The 27124-nt window shown below is 49.0% G+C and overlaps 2 protein-coding genes across 11 annotated transcripts in view; one reads left to right on the top strand and one right to left on the bottom strand.

Annotated features, from left to right (window-relative positions):
- dctn1b (dynactin 1b) overlaps positions 1–4794 on the top strand; it is a 39788-nt gene extending 34994 nt beyond the window's left edge. For 8 of the 9 annotated variants that reach the window (XM_086159657.1, XM_086159604.1, XM_086159614.1 and 5 more), the window contains 6 exons: positions 139–305; positions 1846–1973; positions 2051–2222; positions 2716–2789; positions 3001–3090; positions 3383–4794. In XM_086159657.1, coding sequence (XP_086015783.1) covers positions 139–305; positions 1846–1973; positions 2051–2222; positions 2716–2789; positions 3001–3090; positions 3383–3520 — 769 coding nt within the window. In that variant the 3' untranslated portion in view covers positions 3521–4794. Of the gene's footprint in view, positions 1–138; positions 306–484; positions 1974–2050; positions 2223–2715; positions 2790–3000; positions 3091–3382 lie in introns of those variants that run through there. The other variant, XR_015107121.1, reaches the window with a different exon arrangement.
- A 1163-nt stretch (positions 4795–5957) lies between these two features.
- On the bottom strand, positions 5958–24520 carry alms1 (ALMS1 centrosome and basal body associated protein). Of its 2 annotated transcripts, none has more exons than XM_086159591.1 (18): positions 24426–24520; positions 23199–23390; positions 22846–22966; positions 21054–22722; positions 19628–19787; positions 17824–18963; positions 16887–17002; positions 15032–16019; positions 14331–14450; positions 13850–13999; positions 10761–11536; positions 10233–10338; positions 9916–10143; positions 9347–9633; positions 8891–9050; positions 6895–6943; positions 6168–6267; positions 5958–6072 (listed from the first exon to the last, which is right to left on the bottom strand). In XM_086159591.1, the coding sequence occupies exons 2-18, from the start codon at positions 23347–23349 to the stop codon at positions 6028–6030; spliced, it is 6366 nt and encodes a 2121-aa protein (XP_086015717.1). In that variant the 5' UTR covers positions 23350–23390; positions 24426–24520; the 3' UTR covers positions 5958–6027. The 2 variants fall into 2 exon arrangements, with proteins under 2 accessions (XP_086015717.1, XP_086015707.1); XM_086159581.1 differs by having other exon boundaries at positions 9347–9636.
- Positions 24521–27124: the final 2604 nt, after the last annotated feature.

A 27124-nucleotide genomic window follows, 5' to 3' on the forward strand; every position in this document is an offset into this window, starting at 1 on the left:
ATATTAGGATCCTCCATTTCAGTGCTAAAGAGAAGGACTTTGAAAGCTCACCGCAAAATAGGCTCCCACTTGCCTCCCAGAGCTTCTGTAGCGGCAGATTGAAAAGAACCCGGTCTCTGATGTGGTCTCCAATCACAGGGAGTTCGAGGAGACCATGGATGCTCTGCAGGCCGACATCGATCAGCTGGAGTCCGAGAAAGCGGAGCTGAAACAGCGAATCAACAGCCAGTCGAAGATGACGATGGACGGGCTGAGGGGAGCCGCTCAGTCGGGGATCGCATCCATCGTTTCAGGCGTCGCAGGAGGTGAGTGACTGAGAACCGGGAGCTGAACATCTGAGTCCGTGACTCCAGATGGCCTCGTTAGCTCGGAGCTAAAGGAGCTTTTGAACTCTTTATACTGGATGGGATTGTTGTTGAGCTGCTGCTTCTCTCCTTTTCTGAGCCTGAAAACATCTTCATTCTGTCTTTCCCTTCACCTGCAGAAGAACAAAAAGGTACTGAACTTCCTGTCGCCGCTCAGGCATGATAGAACTAAAAAAAAACATTTTGTCAAGTTTTTTTATTTTGCATGGCTTATGTTTTATCTTTTTTTTCCAATTGAGTGATTTTTATCTTCATTGCAAGGCTTGATTTGTTTTGTTGTTTTATTTAATGAATTTGCATCACTGATGGTGTCGTTGTCCTGCAGGGAACGGCTGCGGTTTTTAAAAAACTAATTTTATACTGTCACTAACATTGTTGTTCGGTCAATCGATATTTTGTGCGGCTTCTTCTTTTTGACGTAGCATTGCAGACCGACGGCGTGCATAACAGGAACGGAACGGTATCATTACATTTCAGAGCGGAACGTGGCGGCTTGAAACGGCGTTCAGTTGCAGCTTGACATCATCTACTGTATGTACGATCTCTCTAAAATGGACGAGACTGCTTTCCCTTCACGTTGGTGCCGAGGGATCTGCTCGGGGTGCAGAGGAGCGGCTAGCGGAGGAGCTTTCCATGTAAAAAGCTTCTGACCTTGAGGCATATTTTAAGCCAAGGCCGCCGCCGGTGAACTGTCCTCCCGCCAAAGCACACAAACGACCGCCTCCGGGGAAACGGTAGCCAAGACGCTAATATTAGAGAAGAGGCCCAGCCTACCGTCCATGCCGGTGTTAGCAAGGACGCTAATGTTAGCACTGATGCTAACACAGCTCGAACAGTAGTCATGTTTCTTTACTGTCAGAGTGCCACGATCCACCGCTAAATATAGACAACAGCATCACCGGGAAAAGCAAACGTTAAATCACTTAACTTTAACTAACTTCATGTTAACAAGGCTGGAAAAAATAAGCTTCGGTCAAAAATACCATCACGGGGAAACTGGCAGGAGCACATCTAAGCACAATAACAGCACAATATTATTGTGATTGATCCAAATACTTTGTGATTTATTTTTGTAAGCTTTCCCTAATGTTCATAATATTAGGTCATAGTGGCAGTTTGATATTTTCACAGACTTTTTAAATGTTTACTGTGTATCAAAGTTCTTTAGCCACATCATAATGATATATTATTGTCAGGTGACAAATGACCCGAGCTGAGACGCACTACGGCTCCAAAGTGGGGTTAAGAAGGACATTATATTTATTGAATTTTGGGTGGTACCCTGAATATAAAATGAAAACTCAAAATTTGAGTCTTTGACAAATGAGATTGAAGGAAGGATCCCTCCCTCTAATGAACACCCGCCGCTGGGCTTGCATGTCAAGGACGTGCCCTCGGGGTGTTTTTCTTTTTTCGTTTGAACTCTTTAGCGATTTCCTGAACACAAACCGGTGTGACTCCCGCGTCCTCTCGTCCTCAGCGAACATGATGACCAACGTGGGTCCCGGTTCTGGCGTCCAGGTGATGGACTCGCCGCTGCTGACTCAGCAGATCCAGGCCCAGAGGCTCTGCATCAAACACCTGAAGAACGAGAACAACCGGCTGAAGGTGCCGCCGGACGCCGCGTCTCCCCGTCGTGGCTGCAGTTTGTTTCTGAAAAGGCTCATCCGTGTGTCGTGCTTCAGGCAGAGAAGGTGCGCGTCCAGCTGGCGTCGCTGCCGCCCCTGCACGTCCCCAAGCTGCCCTGCAAGGACCTGCTCTCCGGCGCCCTCTACAGGAAGCTGGACCAGCTGCTGGAGACGCTGCTGCAGATGAGCGCCAGTATCAAGGTGGTGGACATCACCGGGAAGTCTCCAGGTGTGTGTGCGTGTGTGTGTGTGTGTGTGTGTGTGTGTGCGGAGTTGGTATGTTAATTGAGGCTGTAATAAAGCCAGTTAGGTGAAAAATAGGCCCTTGTTTTTGTCAAATGGTCCTTTTAGATGAAGAGCCTTCATTGCCACCTTCAGTTCTACAGAGAACACGTCTTCTTCTTCTTCTTCTTCTTCTTCTTCTTCTTCTTCTTATTATTATTATTATTATTGTTATTATTATTATTATTGTCCCTTCAGGGTCTCCACAGTGAATCCACCTTCTCCATCTAACCCTATTCTCTGGATTCTCCTCTCTAATACCAGCTACCTTCATATCTTCTCACACTAGGTCCAGTTCAGTATTAAAAATGTACTGGACCCTTATTAGAAAATATTTTAAAAATGGTTATATTTCAAAAAAATATGTTGCTCATGGAAAAAAGAAGCAACTTTTATTCGTAGTTTATGGAAACACAAAAGATTTGTGCTTTTTATTGCAGTGACACCTCGTGCTCAACTGCTGGAGCAGACGGCCAGGTTACAGTCTCTGCAGGATACCTTAGACAGACTCAAGGTACACACACACACACACACACACACACACGCACACACACACACACACACACATACACACACACACACACACACACAGACGGAAACCATATGATTTCAGGCTGCTTTTACTTTAACTCCTGGGTTTTGTTGAAGTGAAATCCCTCTGACTGTGTTTCCGGCGAGTCCAGACGCCCGTGAGTTTTCTGCTGGTCTGTTTGCTTGCGTTTCAGGGCGCCGTCGCCGAGCGCGTCGTCATCCAGCAGCCCGGAGCTCGAGTCTCTTCTGACTTTGCCACATTTCCCTCGACGACCTTCGTCAAGGTGCGCCGTCTTTAAAACCTGTTTGTCACCCGTTTCTCGGCACAGACCGAGAAATACTTTGATGATGATGAGCTCGCGCTCGGAGATAATTAGATGAGCAAAGGAAATGTAGAGACATGATTTTAATGAGTATGAAACGCTTTTATGAAAGGAAGTCAGAGAACTTCAAAACAATAAGAAAACCCGGGACATCTGTGATTTTTTTTTTCTTCCTTCCGAGAAACAGCGTGTTTACCGACCGATGAGAAATATAGATTTCTTTTTTTCCTCTGCCAATGTGTTTGTGTTTCAGGCGAAGGAGGAGAAGCAGGGCGACACGGTGCTGGTGGGTCGAGTGATGGTTCCGTGTCCCCGGGGTCAGGAGCAGGTCCACCGCCTGGTCCTGGCCCAGCACCAGCTGCACCGGGTCCACAGCCTGCTGAGGACCTGAAGCCACGCCGCCTTTCACCGTCGCAGCCACAGTCCTTTGGGTCTTCGATTGACGGGACCTGTTCATTTCCCGCACATTTTTAGAGCAGATCTGCCTTAAATTCCCCAAAAGACACAGCGTCTTTCAAACCACTGTGGAAGCTTTATGGTGATTTTATTTATTTTTGGCGCCCGGCATGTTTCTCACCTCACCGGTCTCGGTTCTGATCCTGACTGAAGCTGCATGCGGACTGTATTGGTTTGTTTTCGTTTTATTTATTTCTCTGCTTGGTGTGAAGCGGAACCAGAACAAGCTGTCCGTCAGTCCGTCTGCCCGCGAGCTTCGTCACACTGAAGAACGCTCCAGTTCTTCAGTGTGACGAGCGCCGCCGTTTAGGGCTTTTATAACATAGATGTTCACGAGGAGAATATAAGGATTCGCTTTTTCATGGTTTCAATTGTTGGATCTATTTTACAGGGATTCAATGAGTCATTCAAGGCGTCTCGATGACGGAAACCCCGGAGGCCAGTCTGCGCCTGACCGGCTTTGGTTTTACGCTTCGATGACGGTCGCTGCCTTTTTCAGCCCGTCGTGATTTGTGCATCACGTCAGGGAACCCGCTTGTCCGACACACAGATCCATTTCTGTCGAGGAGGTGGATCCATGTCTGGGACCCGCAGGAGTCTGACGTGGACGCCGAGGTTCACGCTCTTTGCTTCCTTCTCCAGGGACGATTGTCCGTGACGATTGGCTGGAATTTAAAAGTTCTTTACTTCGGACGCAGAGACGGATTGGTTTCTCCCGGTATTGTGTCAGACCAAATTTCCAGTAGAATTAAAACCATTGAGAGAAATAATCAGCTAGAGGTTATGAGAAAAACATCTGAATCACTGGTTTGAATGTGGGAGTAACATCACGATACCAGTCGCGTGTCTGCAGACAAGGAGCTCCGAGAACATGTTAGTATCTGCTTCGTCTCATCGTTGAAACAACAATTCTCTAATAACAGCCGACTGTACTTCTTGTCTGAGCCTTAATCCTGCAGAAAAGATCGAATGCACCCGAACTTCATTTCAAGCTGAGCCACATCTTTGCCAAAGATTTCTGTTTTCCTGCTCCTGCCGTGTCTTTTTCACAGCTGTTCTTTAAACTTCATCAGCACTGATAGTTTTTGTCTCATTCTGCTTCATGTCGACAAGGTGTTTTCCTTCATAAGGCACAGAATGAAGGGGCTGTTTGTCACTTGTTCTTTCTGCTACTGCTCATCAATAAAGACCTGGAAGACAGAATCTCCAATTGTTTTTTCTCACTTCTTTTTAGGTTATCACTTATTTTAGGGTTACTGTCACACAACTTTTTTTTGATTCTTGAATCGTTATATGAATTGTTTTTTTTTTCGGTTGCCTTAACTGGTTAAAAAACAACACATTTTAAAAACAAATAAACAACACTAATAAAACATGCAGAATCCTTTTATTTCTGGAAATACTGTTGTCTAATCAGATACAGTAATAGGCTGTTTGGAAAGAATTCTGTTTTTTAAAGATCAATTTCTGATGGCCTTCCTATCATGACTCCTCAGGAATTCTTGGGTTTGGTTTTTTTTTTTCTTTTCTCAAAAGACATTGATAAAGCCTTTTTAAACAGATTTTTTTTTTCAACATAGTTTCTTAAGATATAGACATTTCACTTGTGCGGTCCAATATTTTTGATCATTTTTTTTTTTTTTTTTTCAAAATAAGTCCAATTTCTTTTGGTCATTTTCAATTTGGTGTGCTATGGTTGTAATTTTGTAAATTCCAAAAATATATTTTTTTTGCATCATGACAATTTGTCATTAGTATTTTGTCTTTATTTTTGTTATTTTGACAAATTTCCAATTTCTGGTAATTCATTTTGTTTGGTATTTTGTTTTAAATACTTTTATCAAATATGAGTTTTTCACATTTTGTTGGTGATCATTCAGGTTTGCTTTTATTTACCAATTCTTTATTTACAAACATTCTTCTTCTCCTTTTCCTCCCCACAGCCAATCAACCTCCATCTAACTCTATTCTCTCATTAGACGCTTCCTCAATTCTAGCGGGTTGCTTTGGGTCATTTCTAGATTCTTGATTGTTATGGGCCATTTTTATCCTGATTTTAGGTCATTTTTTAACATTTCTCAAAGACTTTTAGCCTAACTATTAATCATTTAATTACAATTTCCTTTTTTTTTTTTTTTTTTTAATAAGGAGCTGGTGCTGATTTTCAACGTTTCAGATCGTGGAAAGATGGCTTTTTCACCAACTTCTTTCCATCAGCTGGTATTATTTTGTATTGGGGCAAATGTAGGGTGAGTTCGCTTCTTGTTTACGACTGATTGTTGTTCTCACGCGGCATAAATAACGACCTGGAATCCAGTAGATCTGTTCGCCTTCGTCCTCGACTGGTATAAAAACCTTCACATTTACTAAATACCTTCTGGTAAAAAGTTTAATCGATGAAAGCACGTGATGGCAGAGTAAAAACAAGGTCAGTGCAGCAGCTCAGTCCCAGGCCAGCCTCCTCCCCAGGACGTGGCTGGTGATCCTCTGAAAGACAGCAAGCACAGACACAAGTGAGTACTTTCAGCCGCTTCCAGGTGAGCGAGCGCCTCCCGAGCGCCTCGCGAGTCAATCCGGAGCACCTTGTTGTAGAGCTGAGCCCTCAGCCGGTAGGACTGATACTCGGCCTTCCTGCGCTCCTCCTCCCTCCTCCTCTGGACCTCTGGGAGCATCTGGTAGATCCTGCGGTGGGTGGCATTAAAAAAACAAAGTGAAAAAATTTATTTTTTCCTCATCCTTTGAAAAGCTGATTTTTGAGTTTTGGTGGCAAATTTATGATGAAGTTTTTTTGGCAAAAATGAGCTGATTTATTCCCTGATGAGTCCTTTTAGTTTTGTTCCGTATTTACAGACTTTTTAGGTGATTGTAGGTCATTGCTTGTTTCTAAAGGTTTCTTGATTACTCTCTTCTTAAATCATCAAACTTTGATCATTGGTAAATCATAATTTTGTATCATTACAATATCATATCCTTCACTCGTTAACTACTGATTTTTTGGAGATAAAAACAGCTGAAAGTACCAGCAAATGTGCCCGTGCAAGTTCTCATAACTTTTAATGTGACGAAAAAGAAAGATGAATGTACATTCCCATCGTGAAAACAATTGATTACTTTGTAAAGAAAACACTAAAGCTTTTCAAACACAATTTTGGGAAACTGTGAATTCAGTTGAGAAACACCTTCCTGTTAGTGAGGGATTATTCAAAGATCTCATTTTGACACAAAGATATCCATCGTCTTACGAGCAAAATCCTTCTCATCCGCTGAAATCTAAAAGCACTTGATTGTGAAGAGAAAGGCCAGACTCACTGTTTGGACCTCTGGATCATCTCCTTCCTGGGAACGGCCCTCCTCAAAGCTGCAGAGACAGAGACAAACACAGACTCCCTCAGAAAACTTCCCACTTCAGTGACATTTAAAACACGAACTGGACAAATCCAAGATTTAATTGCCAAGGCCAGTATAATGCAAGCGTGTGCAGACCCTGTGAGAGTCTGACATGAAGCCTAATGGCTATTCTAAGAAAAATAAGCAGAAAAAAAACCCCTCTTTGATAGATCAACGAAAACAGATTTTTTACAAAAATAATGACAATTCCTGGAAATGATATCAGGATGGAATAAAAGTTTGGCCAAGTATTCACCTCCTTCAGGTGAATAATTAGTAGATTCATGTTTGTACACAGATGTTCAGCACTCCTGCCTCCCCCCGGCAGAACGGCTCACGCATCTTCACGCGGGTCTCTGGAGGATCACGCGTGAACAGGAGGATCACGCGTGAACAGCTGCTGGTCCGGCGGCTCCGGATCGGGCCTTCGACTCGGCCGCTCGAGCGTCGGCCTCGTTTTATTCGGACCATTTGAGTGTATCTTTGTCTGTGTTCGGTCGCTGCAGCAACAGGAATCCTCTCCCAAGTCATCGTTCTCTCTGCGTTCTTTATGGCCTCCATCTTGAAGCGCTCTGCCGCTGAGGAGACGCCCCCGAGGCCTCCACATTTAGGACTCCCGACAAGAAGACACGCGGGGCTACAGCTTCCTATCAAAGAAAGTACCTAAAGTCTATTAAAATCCCCTCCTATTTAAGACATAAAAAGCCGAACCCACGTCAAAGCAGAAGCGCTGCTTCTGCGTGCTCTGGGTTCCTGGCGTGTGCGGGAGCTGCAGTCAGCCTTAAACCTCAACTAAAAACCATGAGATCAGCCAACAACAAAAAGGTCTATTTGCAAAATATGAACCGATTCCAATCTTCAGTTTCCCTTTAAGCCTGGAACCTCGGCGCACTGCTTCTGCACATCGGGGCCGATGGAAGCCCTCTCATGCACAGAAATGACACCTTTATGTTAAAACTAATGTTCAAATTTACAATTAAATTCATAAAAAAAACAGCCGTTTACCTAAACTGAGACTAAACACTCCTTATTCCCAAAGTCAGGGCGGCCGCAGGTTGCCGACCTCTGGTGGAGCCCGACAGCAAAGAAGCTCAATCCGTGTCCGGTTGGACCCGAGAAGCTTCTCCGCCTCCACCTTCGATTCTCCCACAGCTCGGACAGAACCTGGCGGAGCGTCTTTCTCTTGGTCCTTCTTCCGTACGGCCTCCGCTGTTCAAGAACCCGGGCCACAGTTTCTGCACGTGGATCCGGGTCACAGAAGCTCTCGCTGCCTCGGAGGTCGGAGGCGTCTTCTTGTCTTCTTCTGGTGCGGCGGCTCAGCAGCACATCTCCTGCCTTCCACTCATCCGTGTTGCAGATGCAGAGCCACCGATGGACCGTCGCCCGGCACGCCGACTCCAGCCAGGAGACGCGTGGCTCCGCCGGCATCGAGGGCCGGACCTCAGAAGACTCGGGTCGCTCGCTTATTTCAAATATTTTGAATCCATTGACAGCGGCTCGTCCTCGGCGTAACCGTATTAATCGAAGCCATGGCGGAGCAACACGAGCAGCAGGCCGCCGTCTCTCGGCGCCAGGGGAGCAGTTAGTGGGTCAGCATGTGGCTGGACGTGCCGGGAACAGAACCGGGAACAGAACCGGGAACAGAACCCAAAGCATCCGGTGCCAAGGCCGATGGCGCCCTGCACCACGCCGCACCTTTCTGCCAAATCTATTTTCAATTTGACACGGCAGAAGCTTTATTTTTCTGCACATTCTTGTCAAGAGAGACATGATATTGCGTGAGCAACACATCAATAAATGAGATCATTGATCATATAATCAATGTTTCATACAGATCTATGTGCATCCCTGGTTTGAATCTCTCACTTGCAGTGGAAACATTTGGTGTGTGTGTGTGTGTGTGTGTGTGTGTGTGTACCTGGCGGCCTGCAGAGCCTCCTGAGAGCTCCAGACCAGGCCAGCATCTGCTCCCTGCTGTAGGAGGCCTGCAGCTTCCTGTCCTGCACCTGCAGGTTGAGGCGCTTCACCCTCTGCCTGGAGCGGGAGATGAAGTCGGGCCGTCGGATCAGCAGCGCCTCCTGCGACAAACCCACCGGACGGTTGGAGAAAAACCCAAATACAGACTCGCGTTTTGGGGATTTTGAGGCGAAACTAAAATGTGAAGCTATTTTGTTGAATTCTTCTTTCCGTCAAGGTCACTAAGGAACCCCCGTATCTTGTTGAAAGTGATAAGAGAACACAAATGGTAAGAAACTATTTCTCACATCATTTATATTACAAACACTTTAATGTGGAGATCTGGACTACTGGATAAATTTCTATTGAACAAATAAGCACACTTTTCTTTGGTTCCTGTCAGGAAGGAGTACTGCACCTGCAGAGAGATGGGCGTCAGGCCCGAATCTTTGGAAGCTCCATCCGGTTCTGGAGATTCTGCGGGCGGCGTGAAGCCGCGCCGGTTCTGGGATTCATGAACTTGTCTGAGTCGCAGCGGCTCCCTCCAGGGATAGATCCTCCTGTACGGATCCACCCAGGCGGCGCTGGACCTCCAGGGCTCCTCCTCCTGGTCCTCGTCCTCCTGGTCCCGGTCCTCCTCGGGCCGGTTCTCCTTCCTGGCCTCGGCCCTCAGGTCCTCGGCAGAGATGAACCAGGAAACCGGAGCTGCTGGTTTGAGATGAAAACAGATCTTAGAACAAACGCCTCCTCGCACTTCGCTGCCACCTGGACTGGAGCTGGACGCTGACGGCGGCGGCGTCCGACACCTGAACGCTTCAAATATTGGATTTGTTTTTTTCTCTCTTTTGGAGAAAAAGTGGGAGTGTGAGATCTGTGTGTGTGTGTGTTCAAAGTAAAAACAATATCAATCTGTCAGGTTTTAAATATCAACTCGAGCGGCGGCCGGATGTCACGTGAGCTCCAGGCCGGACACGGAGACGCAGTCACCTGGAGGTTTCAGGGTATTCCTCTTGCTCCTCCTTGCCTTCTGGAGACTCTGAGACTTGGACGGGCTCCTCGTTCCTCTCCTCTCTCTGTCTGACGAAGACGACATCGTCCCGGAGGCCCTGGAGGGCCCGGAGGCCCTGGAGGGCCCGGAGTCTCCCGGCGAGGGGAACATGGTTCCCACGTCCCTGGTGTGACGGCGCGTGGCGTTACTGACGATCTCCAGGTCGCCTGAGGAACAACGAGAATCGAGGATTCGCTTTATTTCCACGTTCCTGAAACCAAACAGAAGGCTTGTGTTGGCGGCGACCTCTCCTGACCTGCCTGGATTCCCCGGCTGACCAGTTTGACCGCCCTCTTGGCCGAGGGCCTCGGGTGAGACGGGGCGGTGTAATTGCTGATGGACGAAGACGAGTCAAGCTCCTCCTGCAGCCGGAGGGACGAGGCGACATGGAGAGTTAGGACCTTTCAAAGAAGACGCTTCGTGACAGAGTCCACGCGGTCCTATCGCAGGGCTTCTGCTCCGACGTCCTACTGTTTCCCGCTAATTGGAGATCAACTCCTCCTTCTCTTCCCTAAAAACCCCTCCTGGCTCAGATCCGTCTCATTCACCGGCTCGGGGTCAGAAGGAAACCAAACCCGAATGTACACAAACTGTCATCATGGTCCGACGCTGCAGAATATTTAAACTCTACGCGCCGGTGCTCATTTTACGCTTCGACGGTAAAGGAATGAGGTTTGTCTCCCGGATGGTTCTGATCGTCAGCTCTATTTATTCACTATTTTGGTCAAATCCGGCGAGAACCCTCTGGGAGCGATGAGGACGCCATGGCGTGCGAGAGCCTCACCTCTCTGTCCTCCCTCTGCTTGCTGATGGTGGAGTAGAGTTTACTCAGGCTGGAGCCGGGCTTCACGCACTGGACCCTGTCGGGGCCGAACGCCCGGACCAGCCTCTCCGTGTCCACCGTGGACACGGACACGGCGTCGGAGCCGTCTCTGTCGGCGGGCCGCAGGCGGGGGCTCTGGGAGGAGTCCTGGGAGAAGCTGGAGGTGAGGGACGCCCGGCGCCGGTGGTCCGGTTCTGGTCTGGCCGTCTGAGTCCAGGCCTGCCGGGGGGCCGGGCGGTTCCCCTCCGCCCTCCAGATGACTCTCCCCTCCTTCTCTCTGGCGGAAACACCGTCGCTCCGCTTGGCGTCTCCCATGTCTCGCCACTTTTCACTCCTCGCCGACGGAAGGTGGTCGGCTCTGGTGCGCTCCGGCAGAGGATAGGTCTGCTGGCCCGGCCCGGCGCCGCTTCTCCTGCCGTGGATCACGTGGGCCAGACGCTCCAGCAGGGACGGAGCCCCGTCATCCGAGGGACAGGGATCTTCTTTGGACCGGACCCGCGGCCGCTCCCTCCTGCCCTGGACTATTTCGGGGTGACGACTCGGCACCTGAACCGATCGACGCGATTCACAACGCGGCTCCGGAAGGTGTCGGGCCGGGCCGGGCTCCGGTTCTTTCACGGGACCGGATGTGTCCTGGCTCTTCCAGGAAGGCGCAGCGGTGACGGATCCCTGGGAGGACGGCTTTGCGGGGTGAGAGAGGCCGGGCTGCGAGGTTCTGTCCGCTGCCATGGAGACGCCTGGGGAGGGAACAACATCGCAGAAAAGATACCTATTGATTTCTTCTGATTGGTAAATCACAACGGTTTAGTTCTCCAGGACAGGAACGGTCTGGCCGACAACCCGGGACTGAAACCACCTGGGCACACTGAACCCACCGCTCCCTGGAAGCCGACTGCTCACCGTTCATCCAGGAGGGGATCCTTGCAGAGAAACACTTTCCCCACGGGGATCAATAAAGGACACATTTTTATTTCTATCATTATTATTTACATGCTGCTCAAAGACTTCTTTACTCATAAATGTATCTGAAAGAAACATGAGAAGATGTGGGAAGATTCGATACCAATTCAGAAGAGGAGGCTCTCAGTCGTCCAGGTCAGTTCTTGTCAAAATCCTCTTTCTGTAGCAACCGGACCTGATTTTCTTCTGTGGTCTTTCGTCCGGTCATTTCAGATTCGGCAAAGGCCCGATCAGGACGGCCGCAGGATTCAAAGACTTTCCTCATCTGTTAGACCTCTGTTTTTCAGCCCGCGCCGGCCCATGGGATATTCTTGAGCTCTGGTAAGTTTGTGCGACACAAACTAGGGGGTTTTGGGCCAAGAACATCCCAGCAAGCCGTGGAAAGCCCTTGAGCCCTGTGGCTGTCCGAATCTGAAACCACCAGATGCAAGAGCAAAGAACAGGAGGCGCTAACAACCATAAAGATATCGTCGTACCGTATGTCGCTGACATTTCAGAAGAGCTCAGAAGGATTTTCAATGACCGCCAAATACCAGTAGACTCCGAACCCTGCAACACCCTGAGGCCAGGACCGGTGCAGCCCAAGGACAACACACCACAGGCCAGGCGAAGACTGAACATTCTGCACTGAGCACAAGACGACGACCGCATCGGATACCAAACAACCTTCCAACAAACGGACGGCCCGATACTTCGGGACGGGACTCCGCCAGGGTCCGCTCGGGTCCACCTAGACCGAAAGGACAAGGGACACTCCTTTCGAGACAGCAATGTCCACAAATATGGCCAGAGAAGAATGATCGTTTGAGCGAGGAAGCCAAAGAGGCCATCTTTGTATAAAAGAGAAAAACCGTCAGAACAGATGAGGGAGCCTTAGGCACCACCTTTGGCCAACAACCAATGCCGTATCGGGATCCATCCAAAGACACATTAGCCCAACTGTGCCCTTCAAACCCGCCGGGAATCCAACACCGGAACCAGACCCTGGTAACCACCACCTGAACCTCATCCATGTGATCAAACAGGTTTCCCTCCGCTGAATATTGGCGAGACCGTTTCAACTAGTACCCAACTAATGCCACCCCCATTAGCTCAACCTCCCCTGTGACCAAGTTTACACACAACTCATACTTTTGCATAACAAGCCCTCATAACTTAGACCGGCCCACAACCTGACGCTTATATTCAGAAACTCCTCACAGTCCATTCCAACTGAAGAAGCCTCTGGAACCACAGGTGAAATATCAACAAGGGAAGAAGATCAAGTCCGCTTACTACAAGACAATTCTGACAAGAACACATTTTTAAAAGAGACAATGAAAAGATAACAAAAGACTTCCACAAATAAATAGACAGCAGAGTGAACAACAAGAATAAGAATAAAAAAAAAGACAACCAAAATGACGACAACAAGGATAAGAGCAGAAACACTGACAATAACAATGACAAAATAAACATGAGGTGCGAGCAGAGTGACCAGTATCTGCACCAGTTCACCACCACACCTCGCTGGAGTTCATGTCAGGCAAGTTTGGCCAAAGTCAAAGAGGTGATAAGAGCAGAATGTGAGGCGGGACAGGATATTATCTGTTTGTTTGACCCTCCATGAAGGACATCGGAAGAGGTTAGAGATGCCTTGATGTCCCGAGGCATCTTATCTTATTTCATCTTATCTTATCAAGAAACAAACAAACAATCTTAGAGAAGCTCAGAGGTATTTTGTTAAGAAACCCTCCGAGCAATATAACCTGATGGGATACACAGATCAAGAGAGAAATTTACTGGCTGAGTAAATCATGATATAATCTCCAGGCAGATCACGGGGACTGGTTGATGCTGTGCCTTTTTTTTTTTAAATAAATCTTTTAATATAATCCAGATGGTCTCAACAGAATCTTCATCATCTCCAACATCATCACTTTTTGTTAAACTACACCATGACTTGTGGTATTCTTTCACAAAACATCATTGTACACACACCAGGCCCCCGTTTGTATGCACGTCTGTGTGTGTGTGTGTGTGTGTGTGTGTGTGTGTGTGTGTGTGTGTGTGTGTGTGTGTGTGCGTGTGTGTGTGTGTGTCCATCCCACCTTTGAGTCCAGCTTCCTGTATCCTGGACGTGTTCAGCCTCTTGCTGTAGATGCCCTCAGAGTGTTTGATGGTGACGCCGCGGTCCAGGCCGGGGTCTTTGTGTCCGAGGACCTCACTGCTGAAACGCGGCGGTACGGCGTCATCCGAACCTGGAGACGATACAGAGAGTTTAGCTCACAGCTCGGCGACTGAAATCCTGAGGAAACCCTGAGATGCTGTGCGTTGTACAGTGTGTGGTGTCCCCTCTGGGGGCTCTTTGTCTCTCCTCCACTGACGCCATGAATAATACATCTGCGTTACAACAGAGCAGCTGCTGCTGCAGAAACATGAGCCGCACCTCCTCCTTCTTTAAAAGAGTTAAATTACCCTCCTCCTCCTCCACCGGCTTTCGCTCGAGATGAATTCCAAGCTACCGTATGTTCACTTTCTGTCTTTGGAATGATTGGGTTCAGCGGGAGGAGCTGCTGGTTGGAGATGTACCTGGATGGGAGCTCTCCATGGTGGTGTCTGACTGGCTGGTGAAGGAGACGTCGGCTTCTCTCTGAGGGACGTAGAAGACCTCCTTAGTGCCGCGGGGTTTGTAGGGCAGAAGGGTGGGAACTGTGGCACGAGGAGACATCAGGAGGCACAAGGTCATCTCAATGTGACACATTGCATTATGGAGAAAAATCGATAACAATAATACAATGCTTTTTTTAAATGATATAATAACAACACTAACAAGTGAATGATTAAATAGTGATAATAAACACAAAAGCACTGGAGTTCACTGCATGAGGGTTTCCGGCTGAGGCCTCTCTGCGTGAAGTTTGCATGTTCTCCCTGTGTCTGAGTGGGTTTCCTCCCACGGTCCAAAAAATAGCAGTCTAGACCCAGACGTGTTCATGAGAGTGAACGGTTTTACGTCTCTATTCCTGGTGAACCCTGATGGGGTGCAGCATAAGCATGATAGATAACCAAAAAATAAAATGATGTTTCCCCTACATGGAGGAAGGGGGAAAGAAGAAAGCTTCACCACCTCATGAAGTGAAGCCCTCTCGTGTGCAGATGAAATGTAAAGACATGGCCAGTGTAGCCACGTGCACTTTCCTCCTCCCTGTTTCTACATTGTATGTTCTTTGAGCTGAAGTTGAATCCGTACTCCAGGGCCGATAAGCCGCTAAGTACCGCCTCAGTCCTACCTGGTGTGTCCGAGGTGACGGGTCTGGGCGACACGACGGTGACGTGGCGAGGCACTGGGGGTTGCGTGGACGCAGATGCCGCTCTTCCCTGAGGCACGACGGTCTTGAACAGGGAGGCGCCGCGGCCTCGTTCGGGCCGCAGCCCGGTCCAATCTTTGGCGTGGTTCCACTCGGGCGAGCTCGACGGCCCGACCCCTTCGTCTGGGCTGCTGTCGGCGAGAGGCGAGGGCCTGATGGGGGCGAACTCTTTGGATTCGTCCGGCTGGACCGGCGAGGCAAAAGTGTGATTGCTAGCTTTGGGGGACAGTTTGAGATGGGCGTGAGAGATGTGGGTGGCGGGTCGGACCAGAGTCTGTTCCGGTGCAGAAACAGGACCGTCCTGGACCGGCAGCTGTCGGCTGTCGTCCTTCTGGACGTTCACGTCCTGTCTTTCGGGTCCCGCCGGTCGCTCGCTCTGTCCTCCCACCGCATCTTGTCTCCTCTGACGGTCCACGCCGGGGGCAGCAGTCGGGTGTGTGTGTCTGAGATGACTAACTGGTCCAAACTCTGCAACTTTCTCCATTCCGGTCTTAAAATCTTCACCCGGAGGCGGAAGAAGCTCCCTGTTGCAGTTGTGATGCTCTACCGGTCCGTTAGATGGATCGGTCGACAGTATGAGGGGCGTCAAGGCCGGACTGAAAGAGGGCGCCGGTGACATGGAGGGGGAGGAGGAGGGGGAGGAGCGTCTGTGACTGGCGATGGTGATGGATGTGAGGGCCTGAGGAGCTCTCATGGAGAGAGTCACCCCTTCTCTGGCCGCAATCTCACAGACCTGCGTCTCCAGATCCCCGGGAGGAGGGGCTTCAAGCCGCATGTCAGGCGGGTGTCGCTCGGGTGGATGCTTGATGGCGCCGCTGAAGACGGCGGCTGTTTTAGCAGGATGATGCAGCTTCTCCCTCCTGGGGCCTCCGACGCTGGATCCTGCGCTGCTCTCCGTGTCCGTGCTCGCCTGAGGTCAAAACATCCCGTCAGAAGACCATATCGTTTACCTTTTGAACAAATTCATCCACCGCAAAACACAAAAGAGAGCAATAGTTTCACTGCAAAATCTGTTGGACACAACAAACAGGAAGGCGGACGAACAATTTATTGTTTACACGTATTGACACTTTATATTTTATTTGTATTTCTTATTCTCCCTCCTTCCTACTATCATCATTACTATTATTGTTATGTTTTACTTGAAACTCTGGCACAACAATTTCCTTCGGGATAAATAAAGTTGTTCTTATTCTTATTCATATGTATATTAATGTTGGGTTTAAATTGGGAGAAAAAAAACATCAAATAAAGCTGACTAAGGAAGAGCACTTTTATTGCTACTTTTCTCTTTCTTTCCAGCTCTTGCTGCACTATTTTGGGGTAAATTGTTGCTCATATTCTGGAAATGTGTCACTGATAGTTAGATAATTCCTGGTGACTGGATAGGAGTCCTGACTGGAATAATGACATTAGACCACAACTTTGGAGGGAAAAAATGGGTATATTCACTGACCAAACAATAAAGAAGCCAGGACTCGTGTAACATGCCCATATACTGCGTCAAAGTGACTTGAAGCAGTAAACAAAGAAACACGTCAGTAAACACAGCATGCCGGAAACACACCCGTTACCTTGGGGATGGGACCTACACCGGCCCGGGATGGGATCAGACAGGAGATGACGGGACGTCAACAGTTTAGACAGGAAACAATATCTGTTAGTGTTGTTGTTGTCTGAGTGAGCTGCTGCTGCGCTGCTGCTGCTGCTGTGTATCGATGTCTGCCGTATGAATCGGCACAGCGAATGTTCTGCGTGCACGTGTTCAAGCTCTCACCAGCATGGGCATCTTCAGCAGCAACTCCCTCTTGTGCTCTTCGATACGCCTCCGATCTTCCGGGTCCAACTGCAGCGGCTCATACTGCTTCACCGACATCTTCGGTTTGCTCCACCCTGCAAGGTTTGCAGAAGACGGTTCATCCAAGTTCCAAACTACACTGATACCACGAGGTTAGGACTGTGGCGTGATTAGGTCGTGCTTCAATGATGGCTTGATATCTCAGCACACATATGGCCTTAGGCAGGAGGGCCATGTTTCAGAATCACCTGACTGCCGTTAACCTGTCGTCAAATAAAATAACACTTGTGGAGTCTGGACGAGATGCTCTGACAGGCGAACCACAGAAACCTCATCTAATACTTATACTAAAGAACTGTTACACTAAACATGTGTTGGAACGCCGCGATGGCTTGGCTTGCTGAAGAATACACATTCCAATAAATAAGCAACGGGCAAATTAAGAAAGCATTTAACATCACCCTGACAGGATCTGTAACACTTTTAAGACGATAGAAATCAAATACCACATCCCCGGCCGACCAGAAAACATCCTCCGCCCACCATCCACGCACGGGGATACACCGTACTCTCATTCATGGTTGCAAACAGCAGCGACACAGGCGTTTCTAACATGTGCATCAGTTTGTTTGGTAAAGTGAACTAGCACTCCGGGCTAACGGTTCAACATGATGACATCTCAGTCTATCCACCGCATTCCAATATGGATTTCTCAATAATGCGTAGTGCTGTGCAATAAGAGCAAGACTTGGAGGAGGTGTGTTGATTTTTGCCACACACTCTAAATACTGCACATGTTGCTCTCTAGATGTTTCTGTTTGAGATGTATCCGAGGAACTTTGGTAGAAAACTGAGATTACAAGGAAGAAGTATTTGCTTGAAAGTTAACTGACATTCTGTTGATCTCAGCTCTTACCTCTGGCTCCGGTGTCCTCTGGATCTGTGTTGCTGAAGGTGGTGGACAGCATGGTAGGAGATTCCCTCTGCAGTAACCTGCTCACTCTGTCAGTCAGGGAGCTCTCGCTACTCCGGCCACTCGTCCCTCCTGGATCGGTGTCCGGGGTCGGGGCGGAGGAGGAGCGGCTCTCCACCGAACCTCCGGGTAAAGTCTGGATCTCCTCCTCCAGCGCAGACGCCGGACGGGGCCGAGCGGCGGCGGGCGGTTCTGTGTCCACGGCTGCTAGGGGGTAGTTGGCCAGGGTCTGCGGGGGGAGAGCGCCGTCCTGGGGAGCGGCGCTGCAGCCCTCGGGCTCGGCCCGGCGGGCCGCTTTGGAGGGGACGGGGGCAACTTGGGAAACAGCGGCGCTCGCCGGAATATACGTTTCCGTCGCGGCTGCACCGAGAGCTGTGGGGAACGAGGAACCGGCTTGTACCGATGACGTTATCCTCTCCTGGCCCGACGAAATCTCCCTGGGCTTTCCCGAGGTCAACATAGAGTCCGAAGAGGACCTGGCAGAGAGCAGAGAGGCTCGAGCTCCTGGCGCTCCAGCGGTGGAAAGGGAGTCCAACAAAGGGATCTGAAGTCCGCCGTTCTTCCTGAGTGAAACTAACAGGTCGTCAGCGGAGAGCAGGCGAGGGGCCACAGCGGAGGACGAGGAGCCGCCAGAAGACCTGGGTGACCTGACACTCTCCACCTGAGTGAGAAGTTTGCGAATCTCCCGCAAAGCTTTCGAGTTGAAAATAGATTCTTCTGAGCTCTGCCCCGGTCCGCGACCCGTTTGCAAGGATGAATCGGAGTCCTTTTTAGAGGAGGAGATGTCGGAGTCGAGCTCGTCGCCCAGGTGGATGGTGGTCTGGCTGCTGGACAAACTGCTGACCCTCTGCAGTTGACGGCTGATGCGCGGCGTGGAATCATGATGAGAGTCTTCATCAGACTGAACAAGAGCCTTGGTGCAGATTATCTGCCTCGCCTCTCCATCCAAACCAGACGGCACGCTGGTTTTCTCGGGGACCAACGGAACCAGACCCAGACTGTCCTGGCTGAAGGGGATGGAGACGCACGAGTCCACTGACAGAACGCTGCACCTGGAAAACTCTGCTTTAGCGGGACTCCCGCCTGAAAAGACAGGAGATACGACTGTCATTGCAAGTAAAGGTCAAAGTATTAATCATGTGAGAAACCAGAGGGAAAAAAAAAACAAACCAATATAGAAGCAAGAGTCTTTGTGCGAGGTCAGTAAACTTTCCATTTTTAAAAGCAGTGACATTTAGGGAGCCGTAACACACAAAAGGGGCCAGACTGACCTTTCTGTCTATGAACTATCTGAGGACCTTGGCTGAACGTGCCAGGCCTTCGCTGGTTACATTTACAAGAATGGCAAAACTCAACCACAACATTTTAAGGCCAGTGAACACCCCCCCCCCCGCAAAGTGACCATTTTTACATTCCAGGCTTCTATACGAGCTACAGCGATAGGATTTTCATGTCTTACATAAAAAGCAACAACAGCGACATGAACAGCAAAGTCACAATGTCATTGTACGGGAAACACCTTTCCACACCGCACACGACAATCCATGCTTCGAATCTTTGAATCTTGAATCTCTCCAATAAACCCGCTGGCTTGTTAGGCTAGCAGAGATCTGATCATAATATTTCTTTGCCTGCCTCTTTCCCTCATCATTATGTAACGTTAACATCACTGATTGATAGTTCAATTTATATATAACAAATAATACATTCAAAGAGTAAGAACACTCAAATGAATTGACTTCCATACCCTCAGAAGGCTGCGGGCTCTTGGTCGGGGTTCCGACGGATCCTTTAATTGTGCACAGATCTGTGGGAGAGAATTCGGGCTCCCTGATCGGCCCTCTGGGGACAAACGGAGTCAAGATGGTTGAAGGGGATTGACTGATTCCGATGTTGTGGAGATATAACTGCAAGTAAAAACAAATGTAAAGCTTACATCAAAATTCCGTACACATGTTTCTAAGGGAACGGATCCCCGTGGGCGTTTTCTGCTGTTAAACTTTTCAATACTCCTCCTTCCTGAAGCCCCAAAGGCAATATATATTGTAAATGATTAACACTGCTGAACACTCAACACCCTACATCATTTTTTAAACACATTTTAAACAGATCAAGTAAATCCAGCTTTTTTCTCTTTGCAGAAAGTCAGATCTCACACGGTGGAATTCAGACTGTTGTCCACGGACAAACAACTGCAGCCGTCACAGCAAGGGAGCGACCGATGCTGCAGCCGACGGCCGAGCAGACTAACCGAAGGCCTGCCGGTGGACTGCCACTCGGGAGAAACAGACTGTAACAAGACTGGATAGGGGAGCATCCTACCAGGCAACCTGAGGCGTCCGCCAAACACCTTTACAACAGCAAAAATCTGCTCTTGTCTATCTTGCAATTACAAAAATGTAATTAGTCAGCGGGGTCATTGTCCGCCAGCGGCAGGAGGCCGGTCCTCGTAGCCGGCAAGGCCCTCGTCACGGGAGGGCCAAACAAAGACCGTCAAATTTGTTTGGCTTCCGGTTTCCGGGACGACCGAGCTCATCATTGAGATAAACAAAAACTTGCGCTGACTGCCCTGCACTGGAAGCAGGCGACTGCGTTCAAGTCCAGCTGGCCTTTGTGTGTCTGCCACCTTGTGTGACATCACGGGCTTGAGAAACATCCAAGCAGGACTTCCCGCAGGGTGACCTCACAGCTTCTGCAAACCCAGATTTCTGGATCCATAGCGAGATGATCTCGCTGCCCGTTCACGATGACATCGTCGCTCTTCCTCCGTGACATCACATTCCCCTTTCACTTGGAAGGCAAAGACCCTCTGACCAAAGCCCTCCCCTCTGTGACCTCATTCAATAAGACTAGGGATATTAGGTTTAATGTTGTATTGAAACGTTGCGTGTTTGTTCATGATTTCAAAGATTCTCACACTTGACTCTTCCTGATCCCATCAACTGACCCTCAGAAATAGAAAATAAGGACCCTTATCCTTTCAGCGCAGGCCAGCAAACACATCAAATTGGCAATTTTGGTGCAACAAAGCCAAGCGTCATTTATTTCAATCGGCACATTCTTGCACCCGAACTAGAACCATTTTAAACTTGACAAAATACCATTCAGATGATGAGTGCATTCTTCACAGCAACAAATAATCACACGGTTATTAAATATGGTTACTCTCTTACTGGAATTCGCTCTTCAATGTCCACTTCTCTGGGTTTGGACTGCGGAGGAGTTGTGGGTAGTCTGGAGGTCCAGTAGGGGGCGTATTGATCCAGGTCCAGGCTGACCGCTGAAGATGCTCTGACAGACGCTCCCGGCTTCGCCCCGCTGGCACAGCTCTCTATGGAACTTGAATTTAAGTCTACATCCAGTGGGAGATCAGGCCTTTGGTCCGCAAGAGGCAGAGGTACCGAGGCACTCTGCTGCTGCTCCCGGACATCCATCTGATTCTGTGTTTCTGTTCTCTCCGGCTGCCCGTCCTTCTGATCCGTGCAGACAGAAGGCTGGGATTGTGATGTGGGACGGGTCTGCACCGCCGACCCCGTGTTGTCCCCGACACGGAGAACGCCGCCCACCGCTTCCCCTCTTCCAGGAGAGGAGGAGCCGGACATTCCCGCGGAGGAGCTCAGAGTCACATTTTGACTAGCGGCGCCTGAAACCGGGATCTGAGCCGGTAAAACCCTCACCTGTTGACTCAGGATGTGGCTCAGGGAGTCGGATAATGTGACGTGAGCTTTCTTTTTAGGAGACATGCCGGAAAGTCCTTGCAGAACCAAGCTGTCGAACAAAGACATCTTGCCCGATGTCTGATTTTCCCTCCAAGCGTCGACCTTCTGCATATAGTTGAGACTCGGGAGGGACTGGACTTTGGCGGAGCTGCTGCTCGGCGGGTTCTCGGACGGCTGCGGAGGAACCTCCGCGCTTTGACACTTTGAGCCGTCTGTTTTTGAATCCCGTTCAGAAAGTTGCCCCAGCGCAGGCTTGACACTGGACTTGGACGGCACCTTAAAGAGCCCTGGAGTGGACTGGAACTTTGGGAGGAAACCCCTGTAGGACCCATCAATCCCTATTTGGTTTCCTGCGGACCACAAATCTTGCCGTCTTTGACCTCCGTCCATGCCTGCTGACGATGGTCCTGGACAGGGCAGGAGGAGGGCTCCGTGGCCGCTTCCCCTCTCGCTCTCAAACAGCAACTCTCGATGCAAAGCCTCGCTGCTGTCGTCGGGTCGGGTGGCGCGGGAGCCCGTGGAGATGTTTAACACCTCGGATGAGAACGATCGGTCAGATTTTTGCGTCCGCAGATGAAGGAGCGACGCTTCGCCCGGAGGGCCTTCTCTTCTTCCTTTGGCGTGGTCGAGGGCCGACTGGCCGTCCTTGGCGCTTGTGGAGTCGCCACCGACCGAACGGGAGCTCTTTTCGGGGGCTCCCAGGGAGGAGGACACGGCACTGTTGCTACTGCTGGTCGGGATGCCAACATCCCTCTGAAGAAGTTCCAGGAGTTGCCGGGCCGGGATCTCCCGGCTCAGAAAGGACGTGTCCTCTCTGTCCGAAGGGACAGCCGGTGGCCGTTTTTCCTCCTCTAACCTGCGGGACGTGTCCGTGGACGCCGTCCTCCTCCCGTCGTCGGCGTTCATCAGAGGGGGACAAACCTTCTCTTCGCCCTCGCTCCCCAACTGCATGGACAAACTGAGACGGGAGAGGGAGCAGAAACTCCCGGCTCTTTCTTCAAACACGGTGGTTGTTTGGCCCAAAGGATGCTGGGACAGCGAGGTGCATTCAGAAGCTTGAGCGGTGAGATCCTGCGGCAGAGAGTGAAGCCTTGCTGATGTCGCAGAATTGTCAGGGCATCCCCTTGTAAAAAAGAAAAAAAACAATCCATTAAAATACCGATCATAATATACCAATCACTAAATAAATATCGGGATATTTTAGGCAAGTAAAATAATGATTGGCTTTCGCTTAAATTATATTTACCTTAAAGGCAAGAACTCTGTTTCACTCTTTTGGAATAAAGAGTAATCTGTGAAATTGTCTTCGGTTTCAGGGTTCGCCGGCAGCAGGAGGAGGGCCGGAGACAGGTGGCTGTCCTGGAGTTCTGCTCATGCAGAAGGACTGAATGTTACATGCAGGCCAGGAACCAGGGCTGACAGTGTCAATAGGACTGGAGAACGATTCAAACTCTACTACATTCTAAGAAAAGATCTCTCACTGCCTTCTACTTTCAAACATCGAGCCGGATTGTCAGCGCGGAGGATTTCAGAGACGATAGACGTTTCGAAAGCAACCGAAAACAGAGAAAATCAGACGTAGCTCATGGCAGTACATACCGAGCTGCACGCCCTTTGCGACCTCTGCCGGCCCGGGAGGCCTCCGGTCCCGACCATCGCTCTGGAGACCTTCGGCTTCCGGTTGCTTCGTCCTTTGTCCAAAACCACGACCTGTCTCTTGAACTGCGGCCAACTGAAGACTCGCCGCCATCCCCTGCGACCCGCCGCATCCACGCTCCACGCTTTTGTTCTCTGGTGAAATTTAAAAACTGTAAAGCCAGGAGGACAGAAAACAGTGCGGTACTGCCGCCTAATGCGAGCATTATTTCTCCGCTTACACTGCATTTGCTGGTCGACACCCAGACAACGTTTACTCGAGTTTCATCCCAGAATGACATTTTACAAGCAACACAAATATATGTCGAATTTGGAGCACGGTGCATTCACACACACTCTGCCATAACCACGGGCATCCAGTACTTGACGCATCTCTGCAGTACGCTCATAATTCAGACTCTGTTCTGGGCAGTTCACCCGTACTTTTGCCATGTTCATCTGGTTGGAAAACTCCGAGGAAACACACCGAGAACGTGTTGACTTTACCCTTCGACACAGTCGGTGACTGAAGGGAGACGCGTTTCCACCGGGGCCGAGATCAGGGGCGCCCGACGCGGAGCCCGGCCTTTCCCGAACACACCCCCGGAGTGGGCTGATTCCCCCGGAGGGAAGAGCCGGGTCACAGTCGTGGAGGCTGCGGAGCCACCGCTGGGTGCACACCGAGAGGCCTGTCGCCTCTCCCGCAGGACACGCAAGCCTGCGTGTCTTGCGGAAAACTTCTTCTCAAACACGTTTGGTTCTTTAGCCGCAGGTGCTAACAAGTTGTATCCACGCCGGCGCCGTTGCTACGTAGTTCCACTGACAAGCATCCGTTATCGGACGTGTCAGGCGAAGCCGCAAAGTTAGCATCAGCAACAGGTCGACGCACTCCTAAAGTTACACCCATGGGCGCCCTTTAAGATCGGATTCTGGTCAACATAATAGCTCTCCGAGTGAAACTCGACATGTTATATTGTCACTAATTATGTTTAAGAGGCAATTTTAGCCCTATGTTCTGCGCCGCTAAGCTAGGCTAAAAACAAGGCAAAGCTAGCTTTATTGTTAGCCGTTAGCCCGCGGCTCTTTCTGCTGCGGTCAGCCGGAGTCAGACTGAAAGTATAAGTCGATACAAACATGCCGTGAGCCGCAGTTTTCACAGCAAGAAAAATAACAACGTTTCGTACAAATTACCTCCAGTTCAGCAACGGAATGCGAGGGTTGTTGTTTGGTCGCCACGGGAAGCGCGCTTCCCCTGATCGTATCCTCGCAGTCACAGCCGTTGCTAGGAAATGTGCGCCAACCAAACCAAGCGGTGGAAACATAAAACGTCCATGTCGAGTTCAGAACATCATTTTAACGTTAAAGTTGAATTCCTTCTTTTGACTGAGCTATCTTTTCTGCAAGAAAAACCTTCAAATCCACATCATAGTAAATATTAGACTGTTTTGTAAAGAGGCTTAGTTTGCAGTTTGCACAGTTTCAAACGATCGCAGCTGGAAATGTTTGCAAGTTTGTCCGTCTTATCGCAGTTAATTTCAACCTATAAAAAATAACCCATGTCACTATTATATTATTCATCCATCCATCCAAACATCCATCCATCCATCCATCCATCCATCTATGACCAGGTATTTTGACAGGCAGCCTTGAGACCTCGAGAATGTCACCAGACGAAAAAACAAACTGGAAAAATAAGCAAAAAAATACATCAAATTTAAAAAGAGAATACAGGCCAAACCTTTGCATCTGAAATATGTTTTTAGAGCTAGAAATAAGCAAACGAGCCTGTAACAAAGGAAATTCCTTTACTTTTCCTGGCAAAACAACTCGTAATTTATTAAGAGGAGTCAAGAAAATACTTCAACAAACATGACTAGAAGCCTTGTTTTTCTCCAAATTTGAAGGTGCTTTTAAATGAAAAAGTGTGTGCCAATCTTGTAAATATTTACACAAGTCTTCCAACATCGTTTAATGGAAGCGGTTCTTCTTTGAAGCAGTTGCAGTTTATTTATGCAAAGTCCAGCCTTGAAGATTGAAGCGCACCAGTTTTTCTTTGGCAAGTGTTGTGGAGGCTCTTGGACGTGGTGGACATCTAAGAGACGGCGGTAGAGGCGCTCCGAGACGCTTAAAAACCCGAAGAAGAAAGCAGTCAGCTGCACTTCAACAGAGTTGGTGTTGACCTGTGGACGGACACGGCCTGCTGTTTGGACGGCACCGCATTCATTACCATCCTTACGCTGGACGCTTGGATATTACATCCTGTGACACCTCGTGAAGAGACTGACTTGTCGTAGAACTTTGACACCGATAGTTTTGAATGTATGGACCTGTACCTGTAGCTGACGTGCACCAACATGAATAACTACAAAGCACACTGGATTCCTGGATTCCTGGATTCCTGCGTATCTGCATTTACACGACTTGCTAGAACCCAGTCTTGGAGAAAGAGTCATTTTAAGTTTCACCTCATTACATGACGAGAAGGTCAGAGAAGTCAGACTGAGATGGTTGGGTCATGGACAGAGGAGGGATGGTGAATATATTGGTAGACGGATGCTGGAATCGGAGGTCTAGAGGAAGAACAGAGAGAAGATGGATGGACGTAGTGACAGAGGATATGAAGGTAGTTGGTGTGAGAGAGGAGGATCCAGAGAACAGGGTGAGAAGGAGAAGGTGGATTCGCTGTGGAGACCCTGAAGGGAAAAGCCCAAAGAAGAGGAAGAAGAAGACATGACAAGCACAAACATGTGAAAACATAATTTTATCTGAGAAATATATATATCACCGATAGCCGGTCTTTTCTTAAGGCCCATTAATGGGATCCGATTTTGCAACGTGTGTCTCCCCGTTTTTAGACGATTCAACATTTGGCGTATGGGTTAGTGTGCGTTGGTGCTTTGACTTATTCCTCATCTCCACCATGAATAAAAACAATGAATTGCGGAGCAAAATACAAAATAATTTATCATTTACTTATTTTGTTTTTTTATATCAGCAAAGACTTGTCAAAAACAAATCCCCAAAAAAGTCACTCAAGGATTCACGTTTGTGCGTATTGAGAGTGTATCCAGGGATTCACGTGTTTCATAGTTTGGATTTTATATCACAAAGTGAAATTCTACCCCCAAAAATCAACGTGGGATGTAAATCCCTCCGAGTAGCAGAGGAGGGTTTCAGAAGAGACAGAGTGAGATGAATAAACGGCAGGTTCATCACCCTTGAAAGGCGGAAGCGATTGTTGAACGATAATCAATAACGGGAATGCGTGGGAAAGAGGTGAAGAAACGGATTCAAGCAGGTTTGAACGGGTGGAGAGGAGAGTCGGATCGTCCAGAAGGACAGGAGAGGTGAGATGATCTCCAAGCACCGACAGCAGGTGCAGCTGCAGGTCGAACAGACGGAGATGTTGAGCTTCTCTTTGGGAGCGAGAGGGACGGAGAAGATGTGGGGACGAGTCCTTCAGAGGGACGACACGTGGTAGATGTTTTGGACAGAAGGTCAGAGTAGCCAGACTGAGACGCTTGGGTCAACGTTTAGTTTTTTGTTGATTTTCTGGTCAAATTATTTGAATGTTTTGCACTTTATTTTTGGTTAATAGCTTGAAAATGTGTCAAATTTGACATTTTTTGTCAGGTTTGAAGCACTGAAACTTATGGTACGTTGTCATATATCATACAAAATTGTAAAATAAATATGACTGTCAAGTTTAGCTTGGACGTTAAATGTCAAAAGACGCCTTCTTCGTCGGTTTAGTTTGTGCAATGCAAATGTCTGCCACTGGGCGACAGCATCGTCACGCCTCGCCCTTTCCTGCAGGGCCTCCATCACGCCTCCGGGCCGGAGCTGCGGCCGGACGCTCCATGGCGTCCGCTCGAAGGATTTCTCGGGTG

Source organism: Fistularia commersonii, chromosome 1, assembly GCF_037954325.1.
Source record: "Fistularia commersonii isolate RoL2024-O1a breed Wild chromosome 1, RoL_Fcom_v1.0, whole genome shotgun sequence".
NCBI classification, from domain to species: Eukaryota; Metazoa; Chordata; class Actinopteri; order Syngnathiformes; family Fistulariidae; genus Fistularia; species Fistularia commersonii.